The sequence below is a fragment of the Ailuropoda melanoleuca genome, chromosome 9, assembly GCF_002007445.2.
Source record: "Ailuropoda melanoleuca isolate Jingjing chromosome 9, ASM200744v2, whole genome shotgun sequence".
NCBI lineage: Eukaryota > Metazoa > Chordata > Mammalia > Carnivora > Ursidae > Ailuropoda > Ailuropoda melanoleuca.
The window spans coordinates 103,535,023-103,555,747 of NC_048226.1; the positions used below are offsets into that span (position 1 = coordinate 103,535,023).

Here is a 20,725-nt window from a genome sequence, read left to right on the forward strand (position 1 = left end):
CCGTGCCGGAAGGACAAGCGGATCTCGGCCCCGCCCCGGAAGATAAGGCGGCTCTCCTGGGCCGTGTCTCCTTTTCCGGCCGCGCTCCGCAGCAGGTAGGACGTGTGTGTGGTATGGCGGCCCTGGCGCCATCCGCTGCCATCCGCCGCCTTGGGGCCACTAGGGACCCTGGCGGGACTCCCGAGAGAGAGCTGGGGCGCACGGCCAGGGGTGGGGGCGCGGAGGGTTTGGGACCTGGAGGGAGGATGCTGGGACTCTGAAGGCGGGGTGGCGGGGGTGCCTGGGCCGCTTGGGCGCTGATCGTGAGCCGCCTGCAGACCGCCATGGGCCGTGTCATCCGTGGGCAGAGAAAGGGCGCCGGCTCGGTGTTCCGCGCGCACGTGAAGCACCGTAAGGGCGCCGCGCGTCTGCGCGCCGTGGACTTCGCAGAGCGGCACGGCTACATCAAGGGCATCGTGAAGGTGCGGGGAGCCCTCCTCTCCAGGCGGGTGGGGACTCGGGGGGAGCCCCTTGAGGACCCGCCGCTCACGTGCCCTCGGTCCGCAGGACATCATCCACGACCCGGGCCGCGGCGCACCCCTCGCCAAGGTCGTCTTCCGGGATCCGTACCGGTTTAAGAAGCGGACGGAGCTGTTCATCGCCGCCGAGGGCATCCATACCGGCCAGTTCGTGTACTGCGGCAAGAAGGGTGAGTTTCGTGTCCGGGTTGGAAAGTGGGGGTGGAGACGGGACGGGTGCTTGCAGGAGGAAGTGTCACGCCGCGGGTCCCGTTTGGCTGGACGTGGAGTGGTGCGCCGGCCTTTCATTGCGTAGCCGGGGTTATTCTGACCTGCGGTGCTTTTCCTTACAGCCCAGCTCAACATAGGCAATGTGCTCCCGGTGGGCACCATGCCCGAGGGCACTATCGTGTGCTGTCTGGAGGAGAAGCCTGGTGACCGGGGCAAGTTGGCCCGAGCCTCGGGAAACTATGCCACTGTCATCTCCCACAACCCAGAGACCAAGAAGACCCGAGTGAAGCTGCCTTCAGGCTCAAAGAAGGTCATTTCTTCCGCCAACAGAGCTGTGGTTGGTGAGTGGTGGGCAGCCGTGGGTTGCTCTGTGCTGTGCGTTGCTTGTGAACAATCAACAGCTAGAGCTGGGCTGCTATGTGTGAAGTGGACACAGTAGTCTATCTCATCACTGGTTGGGAGTTGAGTGAGGCTGAAACTGGAACTTGTTAGGCAGACTTGTCTGTACTCTTGCATAATACGGACTTCACTGTTCCTACTGCCGCATCCACGGGGTTAGTAGTCAGTTTTCATGGATGTGTGACTTTCTTTAAGCTACTTAGTAAGTGCCTTAAAAAGGATTTGAAACCTGGTTTGTTGATTTTGCTGTTCCTGCAACAGTTCTGAATTGTGACAAACCCAAGGGACGTCTGTTCGTTCGTTCTTTTCTTTCTTTTGATTTTCTTTTTTAAAAGATTTATTTATTTGAGGGGCTTCTGGGTTGCCAAGTCTGCTTTAGGCTCAGGACCCTGGGATCAAGCCCAGCGCCAGTCTCTCTGCTCAGCGGGGGGTCTGCTTCTCTCTCCGTCTGCACACCCCCTGCCCCTCAGCTTGTGCTCACTAGCTCAAATAAATAAAATCTTAAAAAGAATTATTTGAGAAAGCTCCCATGTGAGTTGGCGGAGGGATAGAGGGTGAAAATGTTGAAGCAGACTGCATGCTAGAACTTAGAACCCATGAGATTATGACTGAGCCACCCAGGTGCCCCGGCCAAGGAATGTTCTCGAGGGTACGTTTACAAAATAAGCAACACTGTTTGAGATGTGTGTGACAGACTGAGTCGGCCTTCCTGCGGGTTTTTGGAGGTTAGATTGAGTGACCTGCGTGCTGAGATGGGATAAAGTAGGGGGGCTTTCCTGGGGAACCATAGGTTGAGATAGTCTTTACAGATGGTGTGGGCAAAGGCCTGGCTTGGCTGCCCCAGCAGTCTTGAAGAAACTTGATGTCATCTGTTAGGCTGCAAAGGGATTTACTACTTGGTGGTAGTTGGGAAGATGTTCTTTGGGAACCACGTGAAGGTGTGTGAGTCTAGTGAAAGGGTCGTCAGTATGGGGGTGGGGCACTGGTAAGGATGCTGTCTGCCTAATAAGGTCCTGAAGTTTTGGGAGGGTATGGTGCACTTCCCTTAGGTGCCTAATCTTTCCAACAGGTGTGGTGGCTGGAGGTGGCCGCATTGACAAGCCCATTCTGAAGGCTGGCCGTGCCTACCACAAGTATAAGGCAAAGAGGAATTGCTGGCCACGTGTGCGGGGTGTGGCCATGAACGTAAGTAGCCCAGAAGTGGGCAGTTGGGGTGTTCAGGGGCTGGGAGGCTTAGATGCACAAGTCCTTTCCTGGAGTGTCTCCCTTCCGTGAGAGAGTGTGTGTAGTGTGAGGCTCTGGGTTATGGTTTGTAGGCATCGGTCAGCTGACCCTGCTCTCACCCAGGTCCCGAGGGAGGTGGGCCACACCCTCGTATTAATGCCACCTTTCTGTGTCTGCAGCCTGTGGAGCATCCTTTTGGAGGTGGCAACCACCAGCACATCGGCAAACCCTCTACTATCCGCAGAGATGCCCCTGCTGGCCGCAAAGTGGGTCTTATTGCTGCCCGCCGGACCGGGCGTCTCCGGGGAACCAAGACTGTGCAGGAGAAAGAGAACTAGGGTTGAGGGGCTCAATAAAGTCTGTCCTTCTGCCACTAAGCTGTGCTTGCTCGTGGTTGCAGAGGGAAGGGTCCTTGCCGGGAGGACTGCCACGGAGCTTTTGGTGTGGGAAGGAGAAAGTTGGATGCAACGGTGAATAGTGAAAGCTTTAGATCGAAGAGGTGGGGGTGTTAGGTATCTTCACAGCTTGACCACCCCCCCGCGCCCCCAGCACAAGGAGCAGAGGGTCCCACTCACATCTGTGTTAACTTCTCTTGAGCACTTGGAGGGTCTGAGTGAGGGTGTGGGTGCTTCAGGGTGAGAGTGGGGCTCCTGAAGCCACAGGTTGGAGAGCTGGGAAGCTGTCCTGCAATGGGACGACCAGGATGGAGTCAGACTAGTTTCTCAACAAAGGGCATTCCTGCTTTTGTCCATGGTACCTTGTCCCAGACTTTGACAGGCTCATCAAAACTGGAAGAACCAGGGCAGATGCTGCCCTCATTAGTGCCTCAGGACCAAGATGGTTGCTTCCCAGAGTCCCCTGCCCCAGTGGTTCCCTTGGTGAGCCAATGCAAAAGCAGGGGCTGCAGGCCACTGCCAAACTAATCACGGAGACAAGGTTGGGGGGACAATAGAGGTAGGTGGCTGGCTGAGGTAGAATGCTCCTTGTACAGACTGCTGGTGGAAAGGCAGTGGACCCAGAGTTCCTGGAGACCCATCTCTCTGAGGTGGCCTTTTTGTGGCTCCTTGCTGTGAGGCAGGGTCAGCACTTGGCCTCTAGCATGAACCTTGCCCCCAAGTCTTGCTATTCTGGTCTCCACTTGACCACCCACCACTGTCCATGTGTGGTGGAGAAAATAGGACGGTGAGGTTTCCCCATGAACGAAAGAGGGCTGGGCTTGGTTCCCTGGACCATAAGATGACCTGCCATTGTTTCACCCTCCTGGATAAAGTGGCCTGGGAATTTGACCGAGGTCAGATAGGGTTTGCTCCAGTAGCGGGCATCCAAGGAAGCCCTCCCCGTAGAGTGAGCCCTGCTCCAGCTGGGGCTGCGTTCAGTGCGCTAAAACAAAAGTGACCAGTAAGCCACCTCTGGCTTCTCTACCCAACTCCATAAGGGAAAGGGCCTGATACTTGGCTGCAGTGTCTTCAGCGGCTCCCTAGAGCGAGGTTTTCTCTAAAAATCAAAGCCGCTCATCCCGGCCTCAGTTCTGTAGCTTCCGCTTCGCGGTTTTGGTTCCAGACTGCCACCTAGTGGCAGCGCACCCGACTTAACGGCGCTGCGTGTCCCGTTCTTCAAGGAGTCTAGCTACTGAGACTTGAGGTCCGTTTCCTAGAGCGGTCCGAGGGTGCCTCCGGTTAGGACGGGGTGAGGGCGTCACTTCCGGTCGGTTTCGATTGGCGCGGCGGGTGGGGCTAACGGGGCCTGGCCTGGCGGCGTCCGCTCTACCGCGCTGAGGTGAGTGTGGGCTGGGCGGGGGCGGCGGTCATAGCCGCGAAGTCTCCCGGGCGCGGGGCGCCGGCCCTTCCCCGTAACCACCGAGACGTTCCGGCCGGGGCCCGCCCCGCGGTCGACAGTACCACCCGCCCCGGCGTCCTTCGGTCGGCCCCGTCCCCACTCTCGGAGCCCCCTCGAAAATCCCTGTCCCCGCTTCGGGGTTTCCCGATGGGCCCCAAGCCCCGACTGGTGCCCTCCCCAGCCCGGCGTCCGCTGTCCGCCCACTCTGGCCCGGGGTTGTTCCTTGCCGGGCCCCGGCCCCGCCCGAGAGTCCTCGTCCCCAGGTTTGATGAATCGGGGAACCCCGGGGTCTCCCCGCCGGATTCCTCTTCCCAGGTCGACCCTCAGGGGCTGCTTCTGCGTCCGGGGGCGTCCGGGACCCTCACGGCCTCGTGTCTCGAGGTCCTTTGCCTCCCGGCTCCTCTCCACCCCGCAGACGGTCACCAGCTCTCCAAACTCACCCCACCGCCGCAGCCCCCAGCATGAGCCGGGCCTTTCCTCGCTTCTGGGTCCGGGTTGTACTCCCCACCCCGCCTCGTTTCCCTCCTCTCCTGGTCTCTAGCTTGGAGCAGTTAATGCCGAGACACACTTTCCTGTCAGCTCTTAATCGTCCTCCTCTTTTACCACCTCTCCCTGTCCCGTGCCCCTTGCAGTTTCTGTGTTTCCTCTTGCCTTTAGCAATTCCCGAAATGCCGGTCCCACTGCATGTACCTTCAGGCCTTCCCACCCTTGTTTGCTTCTGATGCTCCAAGGCCTTTCTCTCAGCAGCCAAATTTTTGTTTCTCCTCTTTAGAGGCCTTTATTCAAGGTCTGACCCTGAAGACTCTTTAAATAAAAAATGCACCGTGTTTTTGTGCTTTGAAAATACATTTAGAAAAAAACTTTCTAGAGAAAACTTTAAAGTACAGAGAATGGATTACCAAACAGTAGTGACTGGGTTTGCCACATGTATTTCAAGATTTTAGTTAAGGGGCGCCTGGGTGGCTCAGTCTGTTAAGCGTCTGCCTTTGGCCCAGGTCATGATCCCAGGGTCCTGCTTTGCGGGGAGCCTCCTTCTCCCCCACTTGTGCTCTCTAGCTTTCTCTCTGTGTCACTCAAATAAATAAAATCTTAAAAAAAAAACCTAAAAAAATATATGTGTATATATATGTTAAGTAATTTCTTTAGCCAGCGTGGGGCTGAAACTACAATCACAAGGTCAAAAGTCACAGGATGTACCAACTGAGCTAGCCAGGGGCCCGAGCCTCCCCCCCCCCTTTTTTTGTAATGTAGACTCCATGTGAAAGTGGGGCTTGAACTCACCACCCAGAGATGGAGACTCACGTGCTCTACTGACTGAACCAACCAGCCCCCCCACCACCACTTTTTAAAGAAAGCTGTTGAAGTGGAATTGCTCTTGGATGCAGGGTCCCCAGTCCCATTTGCTTCCCTAAGCAACCCTTATTTTGAACAACATACTTTCAGCATTTTTTGTTTGGTTGGTTTTACTGAGATGTAATTGCTAAACAGGAATTCTATGGATTTTAGGTGTACACTCACGTTTTGGTATATGTGTGCATCGTAAGGTAATCACATTCATCCTGATTAGCGTGTTCATCAATTCACATAGGTACCATTTTCTTTTTTCGTTTTCTTGGTGGTGAGGATATTTAAGATCTACCCTCTTAGCAAATTTCAAAGTTACGGTACAGTATTGTCACCTGTAGTCGCAATGCTGTACGTTAGATCTCCAGAACTTACTCATCTTGCATAGCATACTGCATAGCAGTTTGTACTCTGACCAGCATCTCTTCATTTTCCCCAACCCCCAAACCTTGGCAGCCAGCCATTCCACTTTTGCTTCTATGATTTGGACTCTCTTAGGTACTGCATATCAGTGAAATCATGTAGCATTTGTCTTTTCGTGTCTGCTTTATTTCACTTAGCATAATGCCCTCCAAGTTCATCCATGTTATAGCAAATGGTAAGATCTTGTTCTTTATGGCTAAGTACTATTCCATTGTGTGTATATACCACATTCTGTATCCATTCATCTCTTTGGACACTTACGTTGTTGCTACATCTTGTCTGTTGTGAATGATGCTGCAGTGAGCATGGGAGTGCAGGTCTCTCTTTGAGACAGTGATTTCATTCCCTTTAGATAGTATAACCAGAAGTGGGATTGCTGGATCATTTGGTAGCTCTATTTTCAATTCTTTGAGGCACCTCCACACTGTTTTCCACAGTGGCTACACCAATTTACATTCCCACCAGCAGTGCACAAAGGTTCCCTTTTCTGCACATCCTCACCAACACTTATCTTTTCCTTTTTGTTAATACTCATTCTGACAGGCGTGAGGTGATAGCTTGTTGTGGTTCTATTTGCAGTTCTCTAATTAGGTTGAGCACCTTTTCATGTACCTGTTGGTCATTTGTATGTCTTACGGAGAAATTTAGGTTATTTGCCCATTTTAAATTGGGTTTTGGGTTTTGGGTTTTTTCTCTTGAGTTGTGTGAAGTTTTTATAAATTTTAGATCTGAATGTCTAATCAGATATGTGGTTCACACGTATTTTCTCCCATTCCTCAGGTGTCTTTTCACTCTGTTGGTTGTTATTTTGCTGTCGGCACATTTCTTATACCTCTACACACCTAGTGTTAAAATCTACTTACATAATATACTCTACACTTAACCATTTCACTCAGCCTTAAAGCTTTGTGCTGCCTCTGACATTGATGTGGTTCATTTCTTTTGACCCCTGTGACCTTGACTGTTCCCGATGATGGATATTGAGGTTTTCCTTTTTTTCTTGTACACAGGCACATGGTAACATTCTGGGGTATTTTCTTGTGTGCGTTAGCAAGAGTTTCTATAGGGCAGATACCTAGAATTAGGTTTCCAGACCGAGTTTGCAGGATATCAGTTCTGCCAGGTGGTGCCAGGTGGGTTTCCAGAGTGACTGTACTAGTTTATATTCCTACAGGACTCTGAGAATCTCTATTTTTCCTTAAGTCTTCAACATTTGCTATTGTGAAGCATTTTATATTCTCCTATGGGGAAGGAAGTCTTGAATTTGCATGTCCTTAATTCTCAGTGACATTGAAGATCTTTTCAGATTTTTTTAAAAGATTTTATTCGAGAGAGAGAGAGCATAAACGGGGGAGGGCAGGGAGCCCCATGTGGGACTCGATCCCAGGACCCTGAGATCATGACCTACTCCGGAGGCAGACGCTTAACTGACTGAGCCATTCAGGCTCCCCCTTTTCAGATATTTATTGAACTCTTTTTTTTTTTTTAAGATTTTATTTATTTATTCGACAGAGATAGAGACAGCCAGCGAGAGAGAGAGAACACAAGCAGGGGGAGTGGGAGAGGAAGAAGCAGGCTCACAGCGGAGGAGCCTGACATGGGGCTCGATCCCACAACGCCGGGACCACGCCCTGAGCCAAAGGCAGACGCTTAACTGCTGTGCCACCCAGGTGCCCCTGAACTCTTTGATTTTTTAAGAATTTTTAAAAGATTTTATTTATTTATTTATTTCTCAGGGTGTACAAGCAAGGGGAGCACAGTCAGAGGGAGAAGCAGACTCCCCATTGAGCAAGGAGCCTGATGTGGAACACAATCCCAGGACCCTGGGATTATGACCTGACCCGAAGGCAGACGCTTAACTGACTGAGCCACCCAGGTGCCTCTCTTTGATTTCATTATCTATGATTTCCCAAGTCATCCTGTGTTCATTTCTTTTAAATAAATGGCCTTTTTTCTGTACTTTAAAACATATTTTGTATATCTTTTTTATATATTAAGTATGTTTGCAAATATCTTTTTGCAGCTTGTCTTTTAATATTTTGTCTTGTACAGAAATTTTTGGAGTAAAATTAAACAACTTTTCCTTGATGTACTGTATTTTGCATGTTATTTTTTTATAATAGCTATAAATTTTATTTTAAATATTTAGGTCTTCAGTGTGCTTAAAATATATTTTTGTGTGCCATAGAAGGCAGCGATTAAATTTTACTTTCTTATGGAAAATCAATTGTGTTGATACCATTTTGAATAGCATGCCATTATTGTCATTAATATATGCATGGATCTGTTCCTTATTTTCTTTACTATGCTTAACCCTCACTTTTATTACCATAGCCTTACAATAAGTCTTGGTATGTAGTAGGGCATGCCTCTGCCGACCTTAGTTCTTTTTTGGCATGCCTTAGTTAATCTTGGGTCATTATTATGATATTGAGTCATTTTAGTCAGATTTCATGTTATGTCCTGTTGCAGTTTTGATTGTACAGAATTAATAGATTTACTTGGGGAGAATTGACATTTTTATGATATTGAGTCCTCCTATTATGAACACTGTCTGTTTCTCCATAGGTCTTTTTGATGTCCTTCAATAAAGTTTTACCATTTTGTCCCCAGGGTCTTGGACCTCACTCTGATAACCATTGCTGCATGTATGGTATGTAGAATTATGTCCCCTTTTTTGTTCTTAATAGTGTTTCTTTTTCCATTTCTTTTCTACCCCCATCCCCCCACTGGACGTGGCATATGTCTGTTTTATTAGCAGTGTTGAGATTACGTTCTGTTTCTTTAAGTCAAGTATTCTTTATTTTCTTCCATCTTTTCTTGAATTACTTTTCTTAGTCTGTGTCTAATTTCTAATTGAATGTTTAGATCATTTATTTCAGTCTCTTTTGTGCTAAAATAAGTACACTAAGAGTGCACATTTTTCCTTAGGTAGACTCTGTTTCCATTTCTATGTTTTTCTTGGGGTACTTTTTATTACTTTTTTAAAGATTTTATTTATTTATTTGAGAAAGAGCATGTATTGGGAGGGGGAAGGGTAGAGGGAGAGGGAGAAGCAGACTGCCCTCTGAGCAGGGAGCCTGATGTGGGGCTCGATCCCAGGACCCTGGGGTCATGACCTGAGCTGAAGCAGACACTTCACTGACTGAGCCCCCCAGGTGCCCCTGAAGTGGTACTTTTTTTATTATATATTTCCAGCATAACAACAGTGGCCAGAGAATGTTTTGCCACATGGTATCAGTCTTTGGAGTTTGTTGAAACTTTCATTGTTGTTTCACTGTTGTTTGTGGTGTTTTTTTAATAGTTTGAATATGTATCTTGAAAAATGTATATTCTGTCTGTTTCAAGTAACTATTCTCTAATTGTTCCACTCGTTTCTGAGGAAAGTGTGTTGAAATCTCTCATTCCAGGGGAGGTTTGCGAGTTGCACTTTGCTACCTCAGTTAGCATTGGTTTTCTACATTTTGAGTTTCTTGGTAGATACACACTTGTCTTTAATTACAGCTTCTGGGTGGATTTTCTTTTTATTAATATGTATTATTCATTTTTCTTCCTATTAATGATTTTTACTTTCTGTTCTGTTTTGATTGGTATAAGTACTGCTAAACTACACATAGCAATGCATATTAAGCTCACAAACATAACGATGAAGGGAAGAAGCCTGAGGAGTGTGGACAGCATAGTTGCTTTGATAAAGTTCACCAGAAGCACAGCTGGTGGAAGTCAGGGTGGAAGCTTACCCTTGGGAGTTTAGGAAGGATGTAGTGCCTGCAGGGTCAGGAGGGCTGATGTGGGTGCTGGTTCTGTGGGGATGGGCCCTTTGGGACTGCCCCTTGAGCTGTGTGTTCAGGATTTGTCAGCTCCTGTGCATAAATGTCGTATTTCAATAAAGAGTGTTAAAGGTAAAGAAAATGTAGGGGTGCCTGGGTGGCTCAGTGAGTTAAGCGTCTGCGTTCGGCTCAGATCATGATCCTGGAGTCCTGGGATCGAGCCGCACATCTGGCTTCCTGCTCAGCGGGGAGTTGGCTTCTCCCTCTGCCTTTCCCCCTGCCCATGTGCGCGCTCTCTCTCTCTCTCTCTCAAATGAATAAATAAAATCTTAAAAGGTATGTAGCTACTTCAGCTTTATTTTAATTAGCATTTGTGTGATCTGTCTTATATTCAGCCTTTCTGTGTTACTTTATTTTAGGTTATGCAGGTGTGTTTTGTGTCTATCAGAGAATCTTGTGCTCTAGAAGGTGAGTTTAATCCTTTTATGTCTTACCATTACTCAGCCACTTAACTTGTTTCTATTAATGTTGTATTTTTTTACCAGCTGTACTTTGACTTTGTTCTCTACCTTCTATTGATTTTTTTTTTAACTTCTTTTTCTCCTTACCACTTAGCAAGTTGTCTTTATTCTTTCACATGAAGTGAATGAGTATCGTCATCTTCCTCCTGCATGAGACAGCTTGGTGTGTCAGGAAGGTTGAGGGAAACAGATGACCTGAGGAGTTGTGCAGGTGTCCCTGCAGTGGGGACAGGGTTGGGCAGGGCAGCCCGGGCAGGGAGCAGTGTCTGCCTGGGAGACCAGCTGTGCCCTGATGGGGATGAGTGTAGTCCTGAAGCTGCTCACAGGAGGGGCCAGGCTGGGCCTCCACGTGCTCCTCTCTCTTCCCTCAGCACCAGTGTGACTCACTGCTGACTTCTCCCCTGGGAAGCCCAGGGTACTAGGTGATGGCGGCTTTGCACCTGTCTGCCCTGCCCCAGGTGAGCATCCATTTTTCCTGAGAGGTCTGAAATCTCCACATAGGGCTTCCCTGCCTGCTCTGCCTTAGCAGACACTGTCAGGCATCTTGGTCTGGGGTACTGAGCAGAGGAGGGGTGACCCTAGGACTCCCCCAGCCTTCCTGAGTTACTGGCTTAGTGACCAGGGGCTCAGGCCACTCCCCTGGGCCTTGCTGGGGGATCATGCCTGTAGTCACCTCTGTGCTGCTTTTCCTAGTATGGTTCTGTTGCTCCCACCCCCCCTGGGCCCACCCTAAGCCACACGTGGGCTTGGAGCAGCCCCTGTCATTCCAGGCTGAGGTGACCTTTGAGGACGTGGCCGTGCTATTCTCCCGGGAGGAGTGGGGCCGTCTGGGCCCTGCTCAGAGGGGCCTCTACAGGGACGTGATGCTGGAGACCTACAGGAATCTGGTCTCCCTGGGTAAGGCCCCTCACTAAGATGTTGATTAGGGAACAGCCCTGGGGATTGATGGTTCAGCAGGGGCTGGGCTGGTGGCTTCACCCTGGAGTCCTAGGCAGGCCTGGTCTGCATAGAGGAGGGGCCAAGTGGGGCTGGGTCAGTGGTTCTCTCCTCTGAGCTCCCAGATAAGACTGCCTCCCTGCCCCAGGCCCAAGATAGACCCCTCTCCAGAGTGATTGCATACCTCCAGGTGGAGAGAGCCCTCTGGGCTCTTGTTTCCTGTGCACAGATCTCCTCTTCAGGACTATCCCCAACCCTCCAGAGTGTCCAGACTTCCCATCACCTCACTTTGCCTGTGCTTTTCCTTCCCACAACAGTCCCAGATAAGTTCACACTCAGTGCAGCCCTGCATCTTTGGCACCAACCCTAGGCCCTGTTTTCTTCCCAGGAGCTGGACCTGCAGGTCCCAAGCCTGGGGTGATCACACAGTTGGAGCGAGGGGATGAGCCGTGGGTCCTGGATACACAGGGCGCCAAGGGGAAAGAGCGACTGAGAGTCAGTGTCTCAGGTGCGTGAGGGGGGCCACTTCCCTAACTGTTGCTGAATAAGCATTTGTCAGGGTCGAAGGTGTGTGGTTAATGACTCAGGTATTTAGAACAAGCTGCATCAGGGGCAGCATGGCAGCCCTGGGAGTGGCCTGTGCTGAAATCCAGGTCACCTCCGTCAGCCTTGGTGCCTCAGTGTGGTGATTCTTGAGCTGAATCTTCTAGGAGGTTGAGAGGGGACATTGTTGGCAGAGCAGAAGAGGGAAGGCTGGACCCCCAGGACCCCATGGAGCCCTGCTCTTCAGAGCTCATGCCCTATGAGGAGGGTCAGATGGGGCCATGGTGATGGAGACCATTGCTTCATTCTCCTTTTTTAAATTTTCCACTTGACGACTATAGACATACCAGTGTGTTCTGTGGTGTGCCTGCCGTCCTGTTTCTATTGCTGTCTGTTTCACACCCATATACGAAGTTTGCTTCTTGACAGGAATGCAGTGATCCCGTGTGTACTGCTCTCATTTCCCTTTTCGCTCAGTGAGTGTCCATTTTTATACACATGAGTCTCAGTCACTGCTTTTGCTGGAAGTGCCAGTGGGAAGGGTGCTCTCTAGTTTCATTGCCATGGACAACTCTGATAAGCATTATTTTACACGTCCCGATGATGTCCTAAGAAGCTTCTTCTGGCTTAAGGACTTGACTTTCTCTTTAGTAAATTTGTTCATTCAGATATCAATACTTACAGAACCAGGATAAATCCTAAGTTTATAACTCAGTGAATTTTTATAAAAACCATCTTCCAAATAAAAATGCAGACCATTTCTAGTTCCCTGGGAGCTCACTGGGCCTCCTCTGTCATTTCCCACTGTTCTTCACAGGGCCCTTCTCTCTGACTCTTGGAGGCCACTCTGCCCCTTATTTCCATGTCTGGTCTCATTCAGGGCATCAGAACGTCATGAGGGCTGCCGTGTTGTACAGAGTATGTTCTGTTCCATGACCATACAGTGTTCTATTGTGTGAATATACCACAAATTCTTTTCTGCTCTTGTTAATATTTGGTTGTCCCCATTTTGGGATTGTTGTGCATATTTCTCTTCCTCACAGAGAATGCATTTCTGTTTCTGTAAGTGGGGTTGATATGTATGTATGTCTAGGCAAGGAAGTAAGGAATGGAGGCTTGCAGGTATCGGGAAGCGTTCTGTATGGCATCTTGAGTTTAAAGGGCTGGTGGCTAACTGGGTTGCTTCTCAGGCCTCTGAGAAAAGCCCAAAGAATGGATTCAGCCTGCTAGGGAGAGCCGAGGGTCTTGGTGTGCCCCTCTGTCCATGGTTGGCACAATGTTGGCCCTCTGCTGTCCAGAGGAGGCAACTGGTTTTCCTACCATGGATTTTGGGGTGGATTAGCTGTTGTTAGGTGGCCTTAGTCTCACTTCTTTGTCAGGAATGTCCTCTGTGACTTTTGGGCCCCTCTGGTCTCCATGGTGGTAGAAAGCTTCCGTCTTCTGTCCTTTTCTAGTGAGGACCGGCATCCTACAGTCCCATTAGGCAGAAGGCAGGTAGGAAGAATTGGTTAGGCCTGGGTTGAAATACTTGTACCGCTGCAAGATGGCAGCCTTGGGTAAGGTCTTTAAGCTTCTATGCTGCAGGCTGTCATCTCTGCAAGGTGTTGTGACTTTGGAGATGATGGAATTGGTACTGTACAGGTAGTCAGCAGCATTTTCATGTTTTCCTTCTCATGTCAGAACAGGTGGTCCTAAAATGTTGTGTTCATTGCTCCAGGTCATGAGACCAGGACTGAGTACAAGGAATTGTCTTCAGGGGAGATGCTTGATGGGGAAGAACTGGATCAACTCCAGAGGGCTGTTCCCCAGGGACCTGATCCTGGAGAGATCCATGCATGTGTCTGGGAGCCAGAGGAGAGCCTGGACAAGCTTGTGGAGCAGAGAGGCCTGAGGCCAGTCACACTGACTAATGAGGATAGTGTCCAGGAGTCTGGGGGAAGCCTCAGGTTTCGGTCAAGCCCTATCTCTGATCAGAGACCTCACAAATGCGATATATGTGAACAAAGTTTCGAACAGAGATCATACCTCAATAACCATAAGCGTGTGCACAGGTCAAAAAAGACAAATATAGTCCATGATTCTGGGGAATTCTTTAGTGCAAATTTAGTTGTTAAAGAAGATCAGAAAATTCCTCTAGGGAAAAAATTACATTATTGTGGTTACTGTGGGAAAGCCTTCAGGTACAGTGCTAACCTTGTCAAACACCAGCGGCTTCATAGTGAAGAGAAGCCCTACAAGTGTGACGAGTGTGGGAAAGCCTTCAGCCAGAGCTGTGAGTTCATCAATCACCGAAGAATGCACTCAGGGGAGATCCCCTACCGATGTGGTGAGTGTGGGAAGACATTCAACCAGAGGCCCAACCTCATGAAACATCAGAGGATTCACACCGGGGAGAAGCCCTATAAGTGTGGTGACTGTGGGAAACACTTCAGTGCCTATTCTTCCCTTATTTATCACCAGAGAATCCACACTGGAGAGAAACCCTATAAGTGCAACGACTGTGGGAAAGCCTTCAGTGACGGCTCAATCCTTATCCGACATCGTCGGACCCACACTGGGGAGAAGCCGTTCGAGTGTAAAGAATGTGGCAAAGGCTTTACCCAAAGTTCTAACCTTATCCAGCATCAGAGAATTCACACTGGGGAGAAACCCTATAAATGTAATGAATGTGAGAAAGCCTTCATCCAAAAAACCAAACTTGTCGAACATCAGAGAAGCCACACTGGAGAGAAGCCCTATGAATGTAACGACTGTGGCAAAGTCTTCAGCCAGAGCACACACCTTATCCAGCATCAGAGGATCCACACAGGAGAGAAGCCGTACAAGTGCAGTGAGTGTGGGAAGGCCTTCCACAACAGTTCCAGACTCATCCACCACCAGAGGTCGCACCATGGAGAGAAGCCGTACAAATGCAGTGATTGCAAGAAAGCCTTTAGCCAGGGTACTTACCTCATCCAGCACCGGAGAATCCACACTGGCGAGAAGCCCTACAAGTGCAGCAAGTGTGGGAAGGCCTTCCGACACAGCTCCAACATGTGCCAGCATCAGAGGATTCACCTCCGGGAAGACTTCTCGAGGTGACCGTGCAGGAGGGCCCATGAGTTCCGCCGTGCACGTCCCCCACACGACCCACCCCACCCCTTTATTTATTGTCCACACAGCGTTGTTAGAGATGAGGGCAGTTCTAATTAAAAACAAACAAACAAAACTCGTTTCTTAAACCAAAAGCAGTGCATGTTCATTTTGGAGAAATTGAGGGAGGTAAGCAAAAAGAAGTTGTCCCCCACTTAGAAAAATAGTCCATCACTGCTGATTTAGTATAAGCTTCCTTTCACACATAGTTAAGAGCATTTTTAAAAGAAAGTGCTGTGTGCTTGTCATTGCAGCACATAGGACCTTTCACCTTTGCTCTTTCCTCGGTCCTGGAGACTCACACTGGGAAGAATTCTACATATCCACATAGTTTTACATACTGTAAATTTAAAAGATTAACAAGTCACGCTTTTCTGTGTGTCTTTATGATAGACTTGGTAATTGCCATTTTTATTGTGGTAAAGTAATACGTAACATAAAATTTAGTATTTTAACCATTTTAGGTGTATACTTCAGTGGCATTAAATGCATTCACAATGTTGTATAGCCGTCACCACTGTTTTATTATCTGAAACGCAGTCTGTACCCCTTAAACAACAACTCTCCTTTCCCCCTTTTTCTCATTCTCTGTTCTGTTTTCTATCTATGAATTTGCCTACTCTAGGTTTCTGACAAGTGGAATAGTACAATATTTGCCCTTTATACCTGGCTTATTTCACTTTGCATAATGTCCTCAAGGTTCATCCATTTTGTAACCTGTATCAAAATGTCATTCTTTTTTAGGGCTGAAAAAAAATGACCTTGTTTGTAGATACCGTGTTTTGTTTATCCACTCATCTGTTGGTGGGCACTTGGATGTTTCTGCCTTTTTCTGTTGTGCATACTGCTGCCGTGAGTGTGTGTACAAGTATCTTTTTGGATCCTTTTAGGGATTGGGGGGGAGAGAGTGCATGAGCAGTGGTTGGGGCTAGGGGCAGAGAGAGAGAGAGAGAGAGAGAATCTTAAGCAGGCTCCACACCCAGCAGAGTCCAATGTGGGGCTCGATCTCACCATCCCAACGTCATGATAAGAGCTGAAATCAAGAGTTGGATGCTTAACCAACTGAGCCACCCAGGCGCCCTTCGGATCCTTACTTTCAGTACTTCTGGGTATAATTCTGGGAGTGAAATTCCTGGATCATATGTTAACTCTATGTTTAACTTTTTGAGGAATGGCCAAAATTTCCACAGTGACTGTACAATTTTACATTCCCACCAGCAATGACTAGAGGGTTCTAATTTCCCTACATCCTTGCCAACACTTGTTATTTTCCATTTTAAAAAAATATCCATTCTAATAATAATAATAGTAATGATAATATAATATCCATTCTAATGGGTGTGAAGTGATATCTCATTGTGGTTTTGGTTTGCATTTCCCTGATGACTAATGATGTTGAACATCTTTTCAGGCACTTACAGACCATTTGTATGTCTTCTTTGGAGAAATGTCTGTCCAAGTCCTTTGCCCATTTTTGAATTTTTTTTTTAAGTGTTGAGGTGTAGGAGTTCTTTGTATATTTTGCATAGTAATCCCTCATCAGATATATGATTTGCAGATATTTACTCTCATTCTGTGAATTCTGTCTATTATCTTGTTCATGTCCTTTGATACGCAATTTTTTAAAAAATTTTTATGAAGTTGAGTTTATTTTTTCTTTTGTTGTTTGTGCTTTGGGTATCATAACCAAGAAATCATTGCTAAATTCAAGATTAGGAAGATTTGTCCCTGTTTTTTTTCTGAGTTTTATAGCTTTAGGTCTTAGGTTTTGGTCTTTGATCCATTTGAAGATAACTTTTGTATAAAGTAAGGGTCCAACTTCTTTTGCATCCAATTTTCCTTGCAACAGTTTTTGAAAAGATTGTTTTCCCCATTGAATAGAATAGGCATACCTCAGAGATACTGTGTGTTCAGTTCCAGATCACTGTGATAAAGCAGATATCTCATTAAAGCAAGTCATATTAATTTCTGGATTCTCAGTTCATATAAAAGTTATGTTTACATTACAGTGTATTAAGTGTGCAATAGCATTATGTCTAAGAAAACCGTACACACCTTAATTTTAAACTTTTATTTTTTTTTAAAGATTTTTAAAATAATTTGACAGAGAGACAGTCAGCAAGAGAGGGAACACAAGCAGGGGGAGTGGGAGAGGAAGAAGCAGGCTCCCAGTGGAGCAGGGAGCCCGATGCAGGGCGTGATCCCAGGCAGACGAAGGCAGATGCTTAATGACTGAGCCACCCAGGCGCCCCTGAACATTTTACTTCTAAAAAGTGCTATCCATCATCTGAGTTTTCAGCAAGTTATAATCACTGATCACAGATTCCCGTTACAAATATAATAATGAAAAAGTTTGAAGCATTGAGAGAATTACCAAATGTGACAGATACAAAGTGAATAAATGCTGTTGGAAAAATAGTGCCAATAGACTTGCTCAACATAGGATTACCACACATCTTCAATTTGTAAGAAACAAGAAAGTAAAGCACAATAAAACGAGGTATGCCTTTATTGGCTCAGGCTGCCAAAAAAATACAGCGGACCTGGTGGCTTAAAAAAACATTTATCAAAACAAACAAATCTGTCTCTCACAGTTCTGGAAACTAAGTCCAAGATCAAGGTGTAGGCTGATTCAGCCCTAGTGAGGATTCTCTTCCTGGCTTAAATACAGCTGCCTTCTCCCTGTGTCCTTACATGGTAGAGAAGATCCCAGATGTCTCTTCCTTTTATGAGGGCATCAGCCCTGTCAGATTAGCGCCCCACCTTTATGATCTCATTTAACCTTTATCACCATTTGACAGGCCCTATCTCCAAATACAGTCACTTTGGGTTAGAGCTTCAACATATTGAATAGTGGGGTGTGTGTGTGTGGGGGGGAACACAGTTCATAAATGGTCTTGGCACCCTTGTCTAAAATCAATTGACGATATATGCAGGGTTTCTTTCTGGGTTCTATTCAATTCATCTATATGCCTATCCTTATGTCTGCACCATACTGTCATTTACTGTAGTCTTATAGGAAGTATAGAAATAAGGAAGGGAGTCCTTCAACTTTGTTCTTTTTCAAGATTATTTTGGCTATTTGGGATCCCTATCTGGGATTCCATATGAATTTTAAGATGCGGTTTTCTGTTACTGCAAAATCACAGCTTTTGATAGGGATTGCGTTGGATCTATAGATAGGGTGGTATTGTATTCTATCAAGTCTTCCATGAGCATGGGATGTATTTTCATTTGTTTATATGTTCTGTAATAGTGACAATTTCTGGTTTTCAGTGTACAAGCTCTTTGCCTCCTTGGTTAAATTTATTCCTAAGTATTTTATTTATTGTAATGTTATTGTGAATGGAATTGTTTTCTTAATTTCTATTTTTGGATTGTTCATTATTAATGTGTAGAAATGCAACTAATTCTTATGTCTTGATTTTGTATACTGCTAGTTTGCTAAATTAGTTTGTTTCCAAGATTTTTTTTTTTGTTCGTTTTTTGTTTTGTTTTTTGTTGTGTGCAGTCTTTAGGGTTTCCTCATATAAGATCATGTCATCTGTGAACAGAGATAGTTTTACTTCTTTTCCAACTTGGGTGCCTTACGTTTGTTTTCCTTGCCTAATTGCTCTGGCTAGAATTTCTAGTACTTTGTTGAATAGACGTGGCAAAATTGAGCATCCTTTACTTGTTCCTGATCTTAAAGCCTTCAGTCTTTACCATTATGTATTACGTTAGGTTTTTCTATATAATTTTCATTATGCTGAGAAGTTTCCTTTTATTCTAGTTTATTGAGTGCTTTTATCAAGAAACTCTGAAGTTGTTTTGTTTTAAAGATTATATTTATTTCTCAGAGAGGGTGCACAAGCAGGGGGAGCAGCAGGCAGAGGGAGAAGCAGCCTCCCCACTGAGCAAGGAGCCTGTTGGAGGACTCGATCCCAGGACCCTGGGATAATGATCTGAGCCCAAGGGAGACACTTCACTGACTGAGCCACCCAGGTGTCCCAAGAAAATGAAGTTTTGTCAAAAGCTTATTTTGTATCAATTGAAAAGATCAAATGGGTTTTTTTCTTCATTCTCTTGATGTGATCTATAACAATGATAGATTTTCATGTTAACCATTCTTTCATTCTGGGGATAAATCCCGCTTGGTCATGGTGTATAATCCTTTCCAATATGCTATTGAATTTGGCTTGCTAGTATTTTATTGAGGATTTTTGCATCAATATTCATAAAGAATATTGGCCCATTGTCTTTGTCTCTCTTTGATATCAGGGTAACGCTAGCCTCATAGAATGAGTTAGGAAGTTTTATTTCCACTTTAATATTTTTTTAAACTTATTTGGGGGAGGGGGAAGAGGGAAAAGGAGAAAGAGAATCTCAAGCAGACTCTGTGTCGAGTGTGGAGCCTGACGTGAGGCTTGATCTCATGATTCTGAGATCATGACCTGAGCTGAAACCAAGAGTCGGACACTTAACCAACTGAGCCACCCAGGCATCCCCCACTTCAATTTTTAGGAAGATTTTTGAAGATTATTGTTTATTTTTTAAGTATTCAGTAGAACTGACCAGTGAAGCCATCTTTGTTGGGCTTTTCTTCGTTGGGACATTTTTGATCATTGATTCAGCCTTCTTACTAGTTATAAATCCATTCAGATTTTCTCCTTCATGAGTCAGTGGTAGATTGTGTGTTTCTACGAATTTGTCCATTTCATCTAAGTTATCTGATTTGTTGGCATATAGTTCATAGTATTCTCATATAATCTTATAAGTTTTGGTGTGTTGTGGTTTTTGTGTGTGTGTTTTTCCCATTTGTCACTGGGTATTTTCTATGTTCCCTTGTAATTTCTTCTTTGGCCCGTTGGTTGTTTAAGAGTTTGGTTTAATTTTCCAATTTTTCTTCTGTAATTGATTTCTAGTTTTATTCTGTTGTGATTGGAAAAGATAATTTATGATTTTAATGTTTTAAAATATATTAAAAAGGCACCTGGGTGGCTCAGTTGGTTAAGTGTCTTTCTCTTTTCTTTTTTCAAAGATTTTATTTATTAGCGAGAGTGAGCATGAGTGGGAGAGGGGCAGAGGGAGAGGGAGAGGCAGACTCCCCACTGAGTAGGGAGCCGAATGTGGAGCTCAGTCCCAGGACCCTGGGATCATGACTTGAGCTGAAGGCAGACACTTAACTGACTGAGCCACCCAGACACCCCAAGTCTCTGACTCTTGATTTTGGCTCAGGTTGTGATCTCAGGGTTGTGAGATCGAGCCCCACACTGGGCTCCATGCTGGGCATGGAGCCTGCTGAAGATTCTCTCCCTCCCTCTCCTTTTGCCCCTTCCCTCCTGCTCACTCGCACTCTCTAAAAATAAAATAGAATAAAATAAAATATATTACGACTTGCTTTGTAGACTATATAGTAGGATCCGGAGAATGCTGCATCTGCACTTGAGAAGAGTATGTATTCTGCTGTTGGGTGGAGTGTTCTGTAGTTATCTGTTGGGTCTCATTGGTTTTAGTGTCCTTCAGGTCCTCTTTCCTTGTTAATTTTCTGTCTGGTTCTAGCTATTATTGAAAGTGGAGTATTGAAGTCTTCTGTCCGTATTATAGAACTCCCCCCACCCCTTTTCAGATCTGTCATTTTTGCTTTATTTTGGGACTCTACTGTTAGGTGTGTATGTGTTTCTGTTTTCTTGCTATATCGAACCTTTTATCAATCTATAATTCCCTTCTTCTGACCTTTTTTGTTTGTTTCAGTGTGTCTCTTGTGTGTGATAATACTAGAGCCACTTCAACTCTCTTCTAGTTATTATGCATGAAATATATTTTTTCATCCTTTCAACCTCTTTGTGTCCTTATAGCTAAGGTGAGTCTCTCATAGACTGCATGTAGT

General features: G+C 46.2%; 2 protein-coding genes across 8 annotated transcripts; both read left to right on the top strand.

Moving 5' to 3' along the window:
• Window positions 1-319: 319 nt before the first annotated feature.
• Window positions 320-2,709, top strand: RPL8 (ribosomal protein L8; the record flags this gene model as incomplete). Its single annotated transcript, NM_001304842.1, is given in 5 exon segments — window positions 320-461; window positions 547-688; window positions 851-1,069; window positions 2,197-2,312; window positions 2,531-2,709. Coding segments are annotated over 5 exon segments (774 nt in total). The 3' UTR covers window positions 2,690-2,709.
• Window positions 2,710-4,077: 1,368 nt separating this feature from the next.
• On the top strand, window positions 4,078-16,106 carry ZNF34 (zinc finger protein 34). 7 transcript variants are annotated; one of them, XM_019802661.2, is made up of 7 exons: window positions 7,767-7,830; window positions 8,568-8,607; window positions 10,144-10,192; window positions 10,617-10,703; window positions 10,980-11,142; window positions 11,570-11,689; window positions 13,442-16,106. In XM_019802661.2, exons 4-7 carry the CDS (start codon window positions 10,671-10,673, stop codon window positions 14,803-14,805), a joined length of 1,680 nt encoding a protein of 559 aa, XP_019658220.1. In that variant the 5' UTR covers window positions 7,767-7,830; window positions 8,568-8,607; window positions 10,144-10,192; window positions 10,617-10,670; the 3' UTR covers window positions 14,806-16,106. The 7 variants fall into 7 exon arrangements, with proteins under 7 accessions (XP_034524726.1, XP_019658220.1, XP_019658221.1 ...); XM_019802662.2 differs by having other exon boundaries at window positions 11,001-11,142; XM_011228501.3 differs by having other exon boundaries at window positions 11,016-11,142.
• Window positions 16,107-20,725: the final 4,619 nt, after the last annotated feature.